General features: G+C 38.2%; 2 protein-coding genes and 1 gene segment (V, D, J or C); 1 reads left to right on the forward strand and 2 right to left on the reverse strand.

Moving 5' to 3' along the window:
* Positions 1-17,824, forward strand: part of LOC110015840 (CD209 antigen-like protein E) — a 900,664-nt gene that overhangs the window by 484,907 nt on the left and 397,933 nt on the right. The window lies entirely within an intron of this gene.
* On the reverse strand, positions 9,298-10,116 carry LOC101165033. The segment is given in 2 exon segments: positions 9,298-9,957; positions 10,065-10,116. Coding segments are annotated over 2 exon segments (384 nt in total).
* LOC101164777 (pro-opiomelanocortin-like) lies at positions 11,397-16,679 on the reverse strand. Its single transcript, XM_023959757.1, has 3 exons — positions 15,317-16,679; positions 14,328-14,467; positions 11,397-12,243 (listed from the first exon to the last, which is right to left on the reverse strand). The coding sequence occupies exons 1-3, from the start codon at positions 15,471-15,473 to the stop codon at positions 11,743-11,745; spliced, it is 798 nt and encodes a 265-aa protein (XP_023815525.1). The 5' UTR covers positions 15,474-16,679; the 3' UTR covers positions 11,397-11,742.

Raw genomic sequence — 17,824 nt, forward strand, 5'->3', positions numbered from 1 at the left:
TAAAGGTTATGAACCAGATAATGATAAATCATGTAATAAGTGGTTAGGGTAGAACAGGGGTGGGATTATACAAGTTCGCTTCCTTCCAAGCAACATTTATTAATATGTCTAATTATCCTAAGTTTGATTTCGTATGAATGTATAATGATGATTGTATTGCTTTTGTGGATTCTTTATTACTTGAAATAACCATTCAAAAAAGAAAATTGAAATAATTTTTGTGGTATAGGCTCCATTTGATTCTGCTTCAGACAGATTGATTCAATTCAAGTAATAGAAATGGATTCATCGATTAAATGGGATACATTTAAACTACGTGCATCTTCTGATTGCATAGGATGTGCAGACATTACCAAGACTTGGAACTACACAGCACCAAACTACCTGACCCTGAAAGGAGAAAAAAAATAACAGTTTAGAAGATGAATAGAACTACATGGGACACATGAAAATGATAAACATTTCAAGACTCCAAAGGACACAAAATTACATGATCTCAGGACTATGCATTCTTCCAAGCCCGTTAGTCCCTGTGTCGCGGGGCTGCTGGAGCCTATCCCGGCCACTTGTGGGTGAAGGCAGGGGACATTTTGGACAGGTCGCCATTCTATCCCAGGGCCACAAATCAGGCACACTCACATTCACTCCTAGAGACAATTTAGAGTACCAATTAACCTATAAAGCATATTTTTGAGACTGGGACGGTGAGAGGAAGCTAGATTCCCTGGAGAAAACCCACAGATCCACGGAGAGAACATGCAAACTCCACACAGAAATGGCCATTTGTTTTCTCAGGTCCCCAAAATGATTTTTTTCATAGCTGGAAAGAAATTAAGGCATCAAGGGGTTAACTAACCCAAAATGAAGATTGTTTAACTTATTAGGTTAGCTGCACACTTTAGAACAATTTTATCAGACATATCGTCCTCTGAAGACTTAAGTCTTTTAAGAAGGAAATGTGATTTTATTTCTCCGTTTCCTCGCACGTATCCATGATTAGATGGGGTTTTTACTCTGTGTGAGAATACTTTTGTATTCATACAGTACATGCACTCAAGTGTGTGTGACATGCTTGCATCTATGTTGTCTGGTTACACAATACATTCGGTACACCAACAAAAGAAAGTGTAACATTTAAACATGTAAAAGAGCCTTTTCGGGCTATTTTTCTCTTCCTTTGAACCTAGAACTGTTCTTTAACCTCAGTTTCATCTACAAATAGCCTGATTGTTTATTAAAAAGATTAATTTTTCCAAACCAACTGAAGTTCAGCCGAATGTCACCAAATTAAAAGATTACACTGTTCCTCAAGGAAAGCACTTTAAAAGAAAAATTCAAAAAAACCTCAGGTCCAGCTGTGGCTTTTGTTACAATTAAAATGCATTGATGCTAAATACTAAAGTTTTAAAAACCAGATTGTTTTTATATTTGTTTGAATATTCACACAGAGGAATTATAGAACCCTTTCAGATGGATTTTATTCTTTTAGCAGTCGATGGCCTCTGGTGTTGGATTTGACTGTTACAGTAGAAGGATAGGGGTCAGCGGCGGTTCTGCAGCAACGCCACAGTGGTTTACCGTTTCTGATGGTACGTTGGGTTTGGTTCCGGTTTTACGTGGGATATTCACCCGACAACCCTCTGCATTTACCCGGACTTGGGACCGGCACATGAAAGCACTGGCTTGTGCTCCATGTGGTTGCATTACCCTAACCCAGTGGTTCCCAAACTTTCTGCAGGGCCCCCCCTTTCTGAAGATAATATTTTCAAGCCCCCCCACACTGACAAACATACAAATCCTTTGTTTCTAAACTCCACCGCGCCCCCCCCGCAATACCTCCACGCCCCCCAGTTTGGGAACCACTGCCCTAACCAAACGTGCGTTTTGTGGTTCATCTATGTTAGAAACACTTGAATATGTTTACATCAACCAGTAAAATATAAACATTTCTCCAAGGGTATTTGAAAGTATATTCCACTTAACATCTCACATTTCAATACATTTGTGATGAAAAAAAAAAAAAAAAAAAAAAAACACTTTTCAGTGGATGATTATTTTTCAGCAATTTTGTAAAAGATTTTATTGATCATCAATTTTAAATAAACACCAACTTTGTTTTTTTTTGTTTTTAGTGAAATTAACTCCCAAATGTATTCTACAGTAAATCTCGTCTATAAACATTTTTGCTTTGACAGTAAGAAATAAACTAGAATTGTAAATAATTTTGGAATAAAATTTGTTATGGTATTGAAACAGTTTGGCACATTTTGAAACTGATAATTGTTTTTTTTTTTTACAAATTGTAAAGTAAAAAAAATACAAAACTGAAAATGTTAACAGTCAGGATTAATTATCCAAAAGTTTCATTGTTTTCAAAAGCAAAAAGAGATTATGAAAATGAAAAGCCATCTAGAAAAGAAATAAGGAAAGTGGATCAGATAAAAATTATTTAAAATCATACCTGAGATGCATTAGAATAGGCAGACAAGAAACACAACAACTACACAACTGTCAAACTGAAAACGCTGTGAGATTCAGGGTAGTGGACTGAAATGCCCCCAAAAAGAAAATTATGGCAAAAACAAGGAAATATTCCAGGCAATGAAATGCCCCCAACAAAATTATTGTAGCATAAATATTTTAAAAAGGCAATGAAAATTTCCAGGCAATGAAAATTCCCCAACGCAAAGAAATGCCCCACACGAGGAAAAGTTCCAGGCAATAAAATGCCCCAAATAGTGAAATTATCGAGGCAAAAAGAATTTGCAAGGCAATGAAAAGCCCCACACGATGTAATGCCCAAAGCCAAAGAAATGCCCCAATCAAAATCATGGCAATGAAAGTCCAACACAAAGGAATAACCCAAGGCAATAAAATGCCCTTCATAAAGAAATGATACAGGCACCAAATGCCCCAAACAATGAAATTATTGTAACAATAAATATTTTTTAAAAAGGCAATAAAATGTTTCAGGCAATGAAAATGCCAAAAAGCAGAAAAATGCCCCAAGGCAATGACAATGCTCTACACAAGGAAATGCCCCAGCACAGGGAAATTTTCTAATGCAATAAAAATGTTCCAGGCAATAAAATGCCCCAACGCAATGAATATGTACCAGGTAATAAAATGCCCCAAATAGTTTAATTGTGGGAATGAAAATTTCCAAGGCAATGAAAATGCCCTAACCGAATTCAATGTCCCAGGAAATGAAAATGCCCCCTGAAAAAAAAAAAAAATCATGGCAAAGAAAATGACCCAACCCAAGGAAAAGCCACAACACAAGGAAATGTTCCAGGCAAAGAAAATGCCCCAATGCAATGAAAATGTTCCAGGCACCAAGATGCCCCAAATAATAAAATTACTGTAGCAAGAAATGTTTTTAAAAAAAGGCAATGAAAATGACCCAAATAGTGAAATGGCAAAAAAAATGTTTCCAAGGCAATGAAAAGCCCCACACAATGAAATGTTCCATGGCACTTAAAATACACCCAACTCAAAGAAATGCCTCAAGGCAAGCAAATGCCCCACACAAGAAAATGCTCCAAGCACTGAAATGCCCCAAACAAAATCATGGCATTGAAAATGCCCCAACCTAATGAACACCAGAACGCAATGAAAAGCCCCACACAATGAAATGCCCCAAACAAGGAAATGTTCCAGGCAATGACAGGCCTCAAACAAAATCATGGCAATGAAAGTCCAACACATAACCCAAGGCAATAAAATGCCCTACATAAGGAAATGACACAGGCACCAAATGCCCCAAACAATAAAATTATTGTAGCGATAAATATTTTTGAAAAAAGGCAATGAATTGCCCCAACGCAAGGAAAATGCCCCACACAAGGAAATGTTCCAGGCAATAAAATGCCCCAAATAGTAAAATTATCGAGGCAAAAAGAATTTAAGGCAATGAAACGCCCCACACAATGAAATGCCCCACACAAAGTCATCAAGGCAAAACATGCCCAAACGCAAAGAAATGCCCAAAGCCAAAGAAATCCCCGGAAAAATATAAAGTTCCAAGCACTGAAATGCCCCAAACGAAATTATGGCAATAAAAATGTCCCAACCCAATAAAAACACCAACGCAAAGAAATGCCCCACAGAAGGAAATGTTCCAGGCAATGACAGGCCTCAAAATCATGGCAATGAAAGTCCAACACAAAGGAATAACCCAAGGCAATACAATGCCCTTCATAAGGAAATGATACAGGCACCAAATGCCCCAAACAATGAAATTATTGTAGCAATAAATATTTTTTAAAAAGGCAATAAAATGTTTCAGGCAAGGAAAATGCCCCAAGGCAATGAAAATGCTCTACACAAGGAAATGCCAACACAGGGAAATTTTCTAATGCAATAAAAATGTTCCAGGCAATAAAATGCTCCAAATAAATCATGGCAAAAAAAAATAAAAAAAAAATAAAATAAAAAAAATAAAAAAAAAAGGCCTAAAGGCCATGAAATGCCCCAACGCAATGAAAATGCCCCACATAAGGAAATGTTCCAGGCACTAAAATGCCCCAAACAAAATCATGACAATGAAATCCCCCAAACAAAATCATGGCAATGAAAGTACCGCAACACAAACAAATGCCCCAAGGCAATGAAAATGCCCTACACAAGGAAATGTTCCAGGCACTAAAGTGCCCCAAACAATAAAATTATTGTAACAAATATTTTAAAGGCAAGAAAATGCCCCAATGCAAAGAAATGCCACACGTGGGGAAATGTTCCAGGCAATGAAATGCCCCTAACAAAATTCACATGGTAATGAAATGCCCCACACAAGGAAATGTGGGGTGAGATGTTCACAAAACATTGTGTCTCAAATAAAATGTTCAAGATGGCAGAAAACATTAAATGAGCGAGCGCATCAACCACCGTCTGAAGACTAAAATCTAAAGATTGTTGGAATGAATCCTGAAATGTGACACTTTCTATTCCTGAACTGATTCTACTTTAGTCAGTGGAAATCCGTTTTTATTGAAGAACTCCATTAAAGGAGGTCAGAGGAAGACCACCTGAAGACCTGCAGGGGGAAGAATTACCGCATTCATCCTCCCTGTGACCAACACACTAGGCAGAGCGTTCCACTAAACACTAGACCAATGAAGACGCCTTCAAGGCACGCTCAGAAAAAGAGGAAAAGACAACGATCGGCACGGCGGCCAAAGCAAAGAGGGACTTACAGGATGGAGATCTTCCTGAGAAGAAAAATAAATCAAAGTTCTTTAAATGTTGATTCTAAAGAGGGTTGAGGATAAAGACAGAGCGTATGGCACCACCATGTTGCTGGAAGAACAGCTTCACATGAGGCCTTTGGGGCAAAAACTTCTCCTCAAACCCCAAAACTCACCTGTCAGTAACAGAGCTGCACCTCCAAAGCCTCTATCTGAACTGGACAGTGTTTTCACAGTTACCCCTTTGTTCTGTGCTTCAGGACCACTTCTCATTCACTTGGACAGACACCATGTTTCCAGCAAGGAATTCTGGGGGGAAAAAGCAAGAAGGAACCTCTCAAGTTCTGCCAACAGGAGAACATCTCCATAAAACCTCACATTTGGTTTAAAAGCAGAATCTTCACCAACAAACCTGTAGAATGAGCAACAACTGACCTGAAGCCTCGCCTCCTGCAGACCTGGTTCTGATGACCCTTTTACGCCCTCAGCCATGACAATATGGCAGATTCCCAAAGTGTGTGGAACCTTTTAATTTTAGTGTCCTGTGAGATGACTTGCATGTTCATCCTCCAAAGCCTCAGCGTTGATGAAACGCTCTTATTGATGCAGGACGGCTCTGGAGTTGATGAGTCACTGAAGCCTAAAGTAAAATAAAGTTAATTTCAGTAAAAACTATTCAAACTTCCATTAGTGTAGAGGCACATTTCAGTCAAAACCTAAAAACATTTACCTTATTTGCCGTCAAAAGGTCCAATGGATTCCAGACTCCTCTGTGGAACGCTCCATGGATAAACGTAGCAACATTTTGGTGCAGGTTCATCTAAATGACACCCGTCTGGTACGGGTCAGACGACTGTTACCCGATCTGTACCAGATGAGTTTGTTAAAGCCGTACACTAATCTATTTGGTGTTTCACTACTTGGGGGGGGGGGGGGGGGGGGGGGGGGGGGGGGGGGGGGGGGGGGGGGGGGGGGGGGGGGGGGGGCACACACACCAGTGTTCTCATCCCATCAGTACAATGAGTGTTACTGGGATATCAGTGCACCTTGCAGTGGTATAAAGGCGTTTTCCCCAGAGGTGGGGTATTTACAGTCACTTCTTCCCACTCTACTCTCAAGCAACACATTAAGTTCTATTAAAATTTTTATAATCATTTTATGAATCTAATGTGACAATTTCTGATGTGATTGTTTTCATTTCCTGATCACTGAAATGGGTTTCAGTGATCAGGAATCAGCACACTTTAAGGTTCTTACCTGTCGTAGGTCTACCTGAAATAAATACACAAAAAGATGCAACCACAGTGGAAGAGGAAGACTCAAAAGATCAGGAAAGATTGTTTGAGCCTCCAAACCAGACCTTCACTGATCCAGCAGAACAACCACAACCTCTGATGCCGGTCAGCAAACAGCCGTCAAACTACCAACCTACAGGAATTCAGTCAAAGAGCAACACTTTCCTCAAATCTGGTCCAAACTGGACTCTTCCAAACCTCAAAGTTCCAAGAACTCCAGAAACACTCAAGCCTAATGCTCAACTTCAGCTTCAGCAAAGCAGAACCTGCTTGAAGGTGACTTCACCACTGATCAGGAACTCATCAGAACCGGATCAACGAGGACAAGATGCCCCATCAGGAAAACAAGTTGTTCATATCAAAAACATCCCAAACAAGAAAGTAGTAAACGGCGTAGAACAGAAAAGACTGACACGGCGACTGGAGAGAGAAGAATCACAGCACAGAGGACAGAAAAGGTCATAGAGCGGTGACCCAGCATCGTTTGAGGAAGGACACTGCAGCCATTAAAATGCCCCCACGCAATAAAGATTTCCATAAAAGGTAAATGCCCAACAATAAAATATTCAATGCAATCAAATGCCCCAGAGGACAAAACACCCCATGCAATAAAATTAAAAAAAAAAAAAAAAAAAAAGGAAAATACCCCAACGCAATGAAATGCCCCACATAATTAAATATTCAATGCAGTGACATGCCCCAGACAATAAGATGTTCAGGGTAATAAAATGCCCCTAACAATGCAAAAGCCCCACACAAAGATTTCAAGCAAATAAAAATTTCACTATAAAGTTTAATGCCCCAGCCTAATGAAATGTTCAATACAATCAAATGCCCCACAGGATAAAACACCCCAGGCAATAACATTTCAATAAAAGGAAAATGCCCCAATGAAAAAAAAAACCACATAACAGTCAAATACATGAAATGCCCCCCCACAATAAAATGTTCAATGTAATGAAATGCCAGAAAATAAAATGCCCCAATGCAACAAAAATGACCCCGGCAATAAAGAATTCACGCCAATAAAAATTTCCTTTAAAAAAGGTAAATGCCCCAACACTATAAAATATTCAATGCATTCAAATGCCCCACAGGATAAAACACCCCAGGCAATAAAATTTCAATAAAAAGGAAAATGCCCCAATGCAACAAAAATGCCCCACACAATTAAATGCCCCCTGCAATGACATGTTTGACAGTGAAATGCCCCAGACAATAAAGTGCCCCACACAATGAAATGTTGTGTTATTTACACAACATTGTGTCTCAAATAAAGAGGGTTGAGGATAAAGACAGAGCCTATGGCACCACCATGTTGCTGGAAGAACAGCTTCACATGAGGCCTTTGGGGCAAAAACTTCTCCTCAAACCCCAAAACTCATCTGTCAGTAACAGAGCTGCACCTCCAAAGCCTCCATCTGAACTGGACAGTGTTTTCACAGTTACCTCTTTGTTCTGTGCTTCAGGACCACTTCTCATTTACTTGGACAGACGCCATGTTTCCAGCAAGGAATTCTGGGGGGAAAAAGCAAGAAGGAACCTCTAAAGTTCTGCCAACAGGAGAACATCTCCATAAAACCTCACATTTGGTTTAAAAGCAGAATCTTCACCAACAAACCTGTAGAAAGAGCAACAACTAACCTGAAGCTCCGCCTCAGCCGCATCCTAAAGACCTCAACCAATCAAGAACACCTGGTTCTGATGACCCTTTTGCCCTCAGCCGCAGGTGTGGAGAGCATGTGACCAGCACGTCCAATCCCTGTGAAGTACAGACGGTGATGCACTAATGCAGCAGATCTGATCCAATAGAATGAAAGGTTCTATATTTTTGAATTGGATTCTGCAAATGTTCAGTTAAAAAAGAAAAGAGTGGAAGAACGGAGCTGTTTACTTTTTCAACAGTAATAGTAATAATAAGAATAATGTTTTAAACTACTTACTTGGTTGCTGCCTTTCTGACATTTTTTTATGGAACACAAAATTTAAAACGGTTGGGAAAAAATGGTTACATCACTAAACAAAGGAAATCGTCATAAAGACATATTAAAAGTCAGTAGTTTAAGAAATGTATTATTATTACCAAAGGATCATTTTTAATTCACCAGGTCTGTCCACACTGGCGCTTCTACACTAACTTACTCCCCGGGCAAGTAACCCCACCAGCCCCCCCCCCCCCCCTCCCCCACCCCACACACACAAAATTTCACAACAGCCTTTTGTGTTCCCTATCTTCTATTTAGCCATTTTGCACTAAAATGCACAGATTTTCTAGACTCATATTACAGGGGGGGTCAAACTCAGTCACACAGGGGCCTAAATGAAAACCATGCTTTAGGTTTGGGGCCGAAGAAGATCAACATTTACTGAACACACTAAAGCTAAACTTTTAAATCTTTAATACTGAACTTTTGTAGCATAAATAGGAATTAAAACAGGAACATTATTCCAGAATAACTCAAGTTAAACCTTAAATAACGTATATTATTTTGCTCTCCATAAAAATACAGTGAGGTCAATAAGTATTTGATCACCCTGTGATTCAGCAAGTTCTCCCACTTAGAAAACATGGAGGGTCTAAATGTTTCATCATAGGAGCATTTCCACAGTGAGACACAGAATCTGGAGAAACATTCAGAAATCACTTTGTACGATTTTTTAAAACAATTTTTTTGTATATTACTGTGACAAATAAGTATTTGATCCCTTGAGTTAAACAACTTTAATATCTGGTACAGAAACCTTTATTAACAATTCCAGAGGTCAAACGGTTCCTGTAGTTCTTCACTAAGTTTCTACAAACTGCAGCAGGGATTTTGGCCCATTCCTCCATACAGATCTTCTCTAGATCTGTCAGGGTTCGGGGCAGTTGCTGTTTTTTGTTGGCTGGAAACAAGAGAGAGGGATGTTTCAATGCAGTTACTCGTGACATTGTGGCATAGTAAAAGGTGTGGGCCGCCCGAGGTGCAGTGGTAGGGTGGTCGACCCCCCCATCGGGAGATTGCAGGTTCAATTCCTGCCTGCCTCGCCCATGTGTCGAGTGTGTGTGTGTATGCGTGTGCGGGTGTGTGTGTGTCTTCATTGAAGTGTATCGGTTCAGTTTCTGTTCAGCCAGAATGAGGGAGGTTTTTGTTTGACTCTTTTTCACTGAGTGAACACATCCTGACTGTTGATGTAGTGAAAACTCTGACAGTAATAAACTGCTGCATCTTCAGCCTGAATTCCACTGATGGTCAGAGTGAAATCAGAGTTTGATCCACTGCCTGTAAAACGACTTGGAATCCCTGATTGTCGATAGCTAGCATAGTAAATGAGTAGTTTAGGAGATTCTCCATCTTTCTGTTGGTACCAGGCTAAAAGGTGATTGCTGTTATAAACATAAACATCCCGACTGGTCCTACATGAGATGGAGACATTTCCTCCCACAGCAGAGCTCACTGCTCCAGGCTGAGTCACTGTGACCTGTCCTCTGGACTCTGAGGAGACAGAGACAGAAACAGAAAGCAGCTTCATGCTTTTGTGGCCTTCATTTCAGAGGGACGGATGTTCATAGAGGAGAGGAGTTGGATTCTCTGGACTTTACCTGTGAAGCAGCAGCAGAGGAGAGTCCAGATGAGGACGCACATCACACTCATGTTTTGGAGGAAGATGAGGATTTCTGTGTCTTCTGCTGCGAGGAAGGACAGCTGTCAGTCATCCAGTCTTCAACTCTCAGGACTATAAAGTCTCCCAGAGCACTGGAGCATGGAGCTGCTGATGCAAAGTGTCTCTATGGAAACCACTGACTCCAACAGGAACATGGATCATCTTCATCACGTTATGCTAGTTAATAAAATGCTAAATGTTTGTCTGAAATGACTGCTTTTTCTCTTCTATTTTACATTTTCTATGTGTTGTTCTTTAATTAATTGATTTAATTAACCTGTTTTTTTAACAGAAGAAGTGATTAAAGAGTAATTTCTCTGCTTAAAATAAAATTTTCAACTAACAGAAAAGAGTTTTCAATGTTTTATGAAGAAACAGACTCCAGTGTTCTAAACTTTGTTCAACATGTGAAGAAACCTCCTGCTGTCATGGTTCATCAGTGAAGCTTGTCTCCTGGGCCAAAACAAGAAAGTCAAAGGTCTTTTTTACATGTTCAGCAAACTGAAACAGAAAAAAACAGCATTTTAGCTTTTTATGTGACTCTGCTGGTCTCTAATGGAACCACAGTGGAACATCTGATGGTTTCATGTCTCTGTATTTCTGGGGGTTTATGGGAAGAAAATATGGATTATTGTATTTAACTTTTGTACTTATTTACTCTTACTCTGTTTGTTTGCAAGAATCTTTTATTTTAATATACATATTTTACAGTGTATGAAAACTTATGTAAAAAAACAAACTAATTAAAATTTAAAATGTAAACTTCTACACCTATGTTTCTGTTGTCATTTAAACCATTAATTCAATGTTATTTATGGAGCCCAATATCACAACCAAAGTCATCTCAATGGGCTTTTAAAGGTAATTGTATGATAAACATGAAATCATAAAGAACATGAAGTCATAGAACTGAAGGGGTAATGTCTAAACTAAACTAGACTGGGCATCTCTGCAGTAGACCCTCCTTCTCAGAATCAAAAAATATTCCTGAAAAATTATGGATTCGAGAGACCTCTTTCAACTCTTAGATTACAGACTAGCAACATGTGCTGCTAATATGAGACCCTAATAAAGACCTGAACAAAATCTGTATTTATTTAGTTTCTAAAAGGGAGTTTGGGTTTCAGGTCAAACCTGCAGCTCCGCCAAGTGGTTGATATCAGTATTACATTTGTAAACAGAATAAAAAAACAGGACAGAATGATGAACCTTCTTTATTACAAGACAGACTTCTATACTTGTTGTAAATCATGAAATGTACAACCAAAAATATGTTTATAATCTAATTTTAGAGCAGTTAAAGGTTTTGATGTTGTATAATTTATTTAACACTTGTTTTCACCAAGAAATGTTTGATTTTAAGTTCATCAAAAAAGTCAGGTTTGCCTTTACAAACAGGTCCTTAGTGTGATGAAAGATTTATATCTTATTATCTAAAATAACAAATAATGGGACATATACTGACAGAATAAATCAATAAATGATCCATCAGAGGATCAAAAACGTATAAAGCTCCTGGTTGAATGGTTCCTGTCAGAAAGTGAAGTTTAAATATTTAGTTGGAGGATATTTATATATATTTTTATTTGAAAAAAACATCTTATATCCTTTCTCCTTCACTGCTCCCTCTTCTGCACCTCTCCCTCCTTGTTGATGACAGTCTTCAGGAGCGTGATGAGCGGCCTCTGGCTGTGCTCGTCCCAGCTCCTCATGAAGCCCCCGTAGCGCTTGCTGGCCGGGGGGGCCCCCCAGCGGAAGTGCTTCATCTTATAGGTGCCGTCATCATCATCATCGTCGTCATGGCCGTCTTCCTGAAGCTTCTGCAGCTCCTCCTTGTTCTGCAGCCCATTGCTTTCTCTGGGAAGCTCCCGCCTCCTCATCTCGGATGACTCCTCCTCCTCCTCCACGCTGTTGCCGCCGTAGATTTTGACAGGCCGGCGTTTCCGCCCAATGGGCTTCCCCCAGCGGAAATGCTCCATGGAGTAGGAGCGTCTGGTTTGAGGCGAGGGGATGGAGAAGAGAGAAAGAGGCTCGGATGAAGGTGAAGGTTGGTGGTGGGGAGCACCGGGAAGGAGAGGCATCCTGTTCAAGGTTGACTCGCAGATCTGGACGCCGTCCTGCATGGCAGCCAGCAAAACTCAAGATAAGAGATTCAGATTTAAAAAATGGAGACTTTGGAGTTTGAAATGAGCTGTAGGGCATTTTTCCAAAAGATTAATTCTGCAAAAATGAATATTTTACGAGCCCAGTCTCAATTTCAGTAACTCAAAGTTATAATAAATATTTCCTTCTTTTTCTTTTTCTACTGTCTACCAGCGCATGTCCACCACCTGCAGTTGGAAGAGGGTTGTGTGAGATGTTAAAGAGGTTAAATCTGCTGAATCTTGGTCCAGGATTTTTCTTTCACAGCTCTGGTTTTATATCATTTTGTCCGGTCGTGAATCTCAGTTATTAATTTCTCCTTATGGGGATCAGATGGGATGCCATACATCACTACCAAATCCCAGAGTCCTGATTGGTCAAAGTTCTACAACCTGGTTTAACTTAAATTCTCCTTCCACGCGTTGCAGAGCCCACAAATGGTCGTTCACGCGTGAAGGTGAGAGTTTTAAAGCCCAAAACGTACATTTTCTTGGATTTTTCATTTGAATGCTGAGGGCGGTGTGAACATGGCTTCAGAATCTGGTTTGTGTGTCTCAAATCTGAGTCTCCAGTCATCAGTCCTGAATATAAACAATTTACCAATTTGTGAACCAAAGTTACTCCCAGTATAAAAATCTGCAGCTTGAAACCAGCTAAACTCTCCACAAGAGGGGATCAAATTTGGAATGACTGCAGGGAAGACATTTCAAATTATGAATTATAAAATTATAATAGCTTTACTGGAATAGACAAGATTTATTGAAATGTATTTAAAGAAAAAACACTTTTTTACCATAATTGGTTCTTTTCAACTAATTTCTTGTAATTCTGTTAAACCACTGTTGGTAGAGATTTAACCCTTGTGCTATCCTATAGGGTCCAGATGACCCCCCCCCCTTACTTTGACGTGTTCTCCCTACCATGACAAAGGTGGATAAAGGTGGAAAGATTTCATGTAATCCATGGACACCAGTGAAGATCACAAATCATTGAAGAAAAAAGGTTCAGTGCATGAATATTGTCATTCATCATTGTACTTCTGTTTAGGTTTTTTAGATTTTTTTAGATAAATTAAATACTGACAAAAAAGATTCAGAAATCATCGAAGTTGACTTAATTAAAAAAAAAAAACTATATTTAAAAAATATGAATGAAGCTTAGCTAAGTAGTTGAGTCAGGCATGCTCAATACTTTCACAAAATGTCATTATAAAAATGAAATTCCTCATTTAGTCATCATAGGTTCAAACATATTGGTATGTGCGTTCTCTGATGGATGCTGGATGCTGGATGGATGGATGGATGATAGATGATGGATGGATGGATGGATGATGGATGAATGGATGATGGATGGATGATGGATGATGGATGGATGGATGATATATGATGGATGATGGATGATGGATGGATGGATGATATATGATGGATGGATGGATGGATGATGGATGAATGGATGAATGGATGATGGATGGATGATGGATGATGGATGGATGGATGATATATGATGGATGGATGATGGATGGATGGATGGATGATAGATGATGGATGGATGGATGATGGATGGATGGATGGATGGATGAATGGATGAATGGATGATGGATGGATGATGGATGATGGATGGATGGATGATATATGATGGATGGATGATGGATGGATGGATGGATGATAGATGATGGATGGATGGATGATGGATGGATGGATGGATGGATGGATGATAGATGGATGAATGGATGATGGATGGATGATGGATGATGGATGGATGGATGATATATGATGGATGGATGGATGGATGGATGATGGATGCTGGATGCTGGATGGATGGATGGATGGATGGATGATAGATGGATGAATGGATGATGGATGGATGATGGATGATGGATGGATGGATGATATATGATGGATGGATGGATGGATGGATGATGGATGAATGGATGATGGATGGATGATGGATGATGGATGGATGGATGATATATGATGGATGGATGATGGATGGATGGATGGATGATAGATGATGGATGGATGGATGATGGATGGATGGATGGATGGATGGATGGTTGGACCTTCACGCTGCTCTCCGTGTTGAGCTCCTGACAGCTGAGGTGCTCCCAGCACTGACGGCGTTCTCCTTTGACCACACCCACCGCCGCTCCGGCAACCAAAAGCAGCACAAGACGCGTTTTCTGTGCCTCCATGTTATCGGCTGTGGATTTACAAAATAAAAGCGTCTGCTTAGGGCCGTCCCTTGTTGTTCCTTCACACTTTGTAAATTTACAACAGCAAACCTGAGCTCCAACACAGGCAGACACTCCAAATAAGGAAAAAAAAAATCAAACACAAATATTGCAATGAACATTTTTTGTAATAAATCATATAATATTCTAATTTCACCATTTTAGATAAATTAAATACTATAAAGCAAAAGAAATTAAATTACTTTTGATACAAATAAAAGTCTATTAAAAACTTACATAGCCATCATAATTTGCCATTAAATTCATTTTAAATATTTTAAATATTTTCTAATTAAACATTTTTGCCATTAACTCCTTTCATATTTAAGAAAGTAACAATTCTCGTCTTCTCTTTTTGTTTAGTATTTACAAAAACAAATATCTTATAATTACAGATCATTTATGTGACTTTATTTGATTTATTCTTTTAACAACAGATTTGTAAAGAAATAAAAAAAAAGGAGGGAATCAGATTTGTATTATTTTCCTCAGAATGTAAGACAACTCATGAGAGTTTTATCGTTTCAATTTTTTGTTCTGAATGTTTAACTTATATTTGGAATTTTTAATATTTAGCACTTCCTTTATTGCTAAACTTTGACATTTCTAGTGTTTAATCATCTTGAGTGTGTTGTCTGTTTAGGTAGCATTTTATTTTATACCAGCAGATGATTTTATATTAATTATTGATTTTAAAAAAAATAATAATAATTTTGAATTATTTTGTACTGATCCAATTCATGAAATCAAATGAGAACTTTTAAAGACCTGTAGTTTCTAATAAACATGAAAAAAGAACAAATAAAGACGCTCCTCACCTTCTTTTTCTTCTGCACTGGTCTCTTGTTCTTCCTTCCAACAGACGTTCCTCCAGATGTTGCGTCCTCCCGTCCGATCAATCGACTTTTTATTCTGTGACTCAAGGACACACAAAGACAGTAAATGACGCAGTTGGCTTTGACCGCTTTCTTTCATGCAGGTAAACACACAGAAAAAGGAAAATCTATTAAATGCTATTCTATGCTTCAATCAATGAAAAGCCAAAGAGCTCATTTTACCAAAGCTGACTGAACCATCCGTCAATCAAAACAAACATTAAAAGATAAAAAGATGTTCAAAAATTTAGAATATAAGATGCTTTTCCCTTGTTATAGGGAAAAACAAATGAAAAATCAGCCCATAGATCTAGGAGAATTTGTTTTATTTTCTTTAAAAAAAGTTGTGATAATCTGACATTTCAAGACTAAATTTATTCTTGAATTTAACTATAAATACTAAAATCCTGGAAATAAAATACTGGAAATACTATGTCTTAAAATTATTTTATAAAAGTGTATATCTTTAAAGTAAGCACATTTACACACATATCATAGTAAACTATCCCCTTTTCTGGCTTAATTAATATAAGAATAGAAATACACATTTTAAGATAAAATTACAGGAAAATTAAGAGTTAAAAAAAAACTTTTTTCATTAGTAATGTTACAAAAAATAAGATATTTTCAAAAATAAATGACTCAGCAAGAGGATATATTTTCCTAAAACAAGTTACAAAAAAGTCAATGTAATCTTATAACAATTATAAAAAGATATACAAACTAGAAATACTTGGTGATATTGTTTTGTTTTTGCAGTGTAGTATTCGGGTCTGAGCCACATTGATTCTAAACACAATCAATCCTGCTATAATTCAGTAGAAAAAGACAAATGAACCTAAAAGTTGAAAAAAGATAAAAATCTTTGTGTGTTTTTTAATGTATGAATGTTGGCTGTTCTTTGATCTTGTTTTGAATTAAATAAACAAATACTAAGTAGAAGTTATATTTTAAAGTATTTCCTTCACTAATAGTAGCTAAAAGCAGAATTTTGTTGAATTAATCGGTCCTCCATTTACATTTTTCCAGTCGCTCTTTGGGTCTTAAAGAAAATTAAAGTCGACTAAATTTGGCTTTTGGATTTTAGATTTCAGTGTTTTCCAAAGTGGACTTCAAGTGCATCACTGTCCTTTTTTTCTTTTTGTCTAGTGCTCTTTTCTCTAATGGAACAACAGCAGCTTCTGAACACAGTCAGGTAAACTTAAAGCCATTATTGTGAGGCTGCTACAGCCTTGAGTCTCCATTAGGTCCATCCACAGACGTTTACACACAGAAACACACACACGCACATCTTTGGTTTAAGCCCCAAAAAAAGAAAAAAAAGGGTTAATGGAAAGAGAAAAATATTTCAGATTGACTCAAAAGGAGTAACAGAACAATGAACATGTTTTTTTTGTCTCTTGACCATTACAAAGGATCATTTAAAGAAAAAGATATGTTAATGTCAATCTTCTTAGGTTTGCAAAACTATTGCAAACAAAAAAGTGTTAAAGAATGGATGTCCTCTTAGCGCCAATTTTAACTGCACCCCCTTCGTACACACACCCTTTACTCCTCCAAATATACATTACAACATAAACACACATACATGCACACACACACCCTCACAAACACACACGCATTTCGCAAGGAAGGTGGGACCTTGGACCATCTGTCCCCTACCCCATCCCTGGGGTAGACAACTAAATCTGTTTTGCATAAATATTTGCATCAATTCTCTTAAAATCCTTCGGCTTCAACGTCTACAAGGAAACTAAACTCAAATAGACTTTGAATTAACAACAATTCAAGACTAGTGGTGCTCTGATTTATCATCCTATTATTTTTTTAATCATTTCACTGTAAATAAGAGTGAGCAGGCTGTAAGTGAAAGTACTTCTGCAGCTCATTGAACTTCCTGTTGCTGCAGTCACTTTTCTAATTCCTTTGTTAGTCTCTGATGCTGTTCTGAATGAATGGAACACACCTGACCCAGATGATTAGCAAGCGGGACAGGAATAGCTGTTTAACAACCAGAGTGGTGGATCTCGAGCAGTCGGGCAGCACCGGGAAGTCAAGCTCCAACCGTCAACCGCATGGCCTCTATTAGCATTGACAAGGCAAAAGAAAAACATGTGTTTGCACTGCGCCAAGGGCTCCACAGGTATCAAGTCTTTCTTTGCTGATGACTGTCAGTTTATAAAAATGCATTAAAAGCAAACAAACGTGTCAAAATGTATCGAGATGTTTGATTATTAGAGTATCATCAGCATAATCATGAACAATTACTGTAAAATTAGGTTATAAAATCAGCAAAAAGCATTGACTCACAAGGGACTTATACTATTTTGGCTGATTGTGGCGTCTAAAAACATTCCTAAATCACACAAATGTTATTTTTTCAAACACATTTGATTAAAATCAGTTTTTACTTAACACTATTTTTGTAATTCAGTCTCTATTAAAGAATGT

This window comes from Oryzias latipes, chromosome 11 (assembly GCF_002234675.1).
Source record: "Oryzias latipes chromosome 11, ASM223467v1".
Classification (NCBI taxonomy): Eukaryota; Metazoa; Chordata; class Actinopteri; order Beloniformes; family Adrianichthyidae; genus Oryzias; species Oryzias latipes.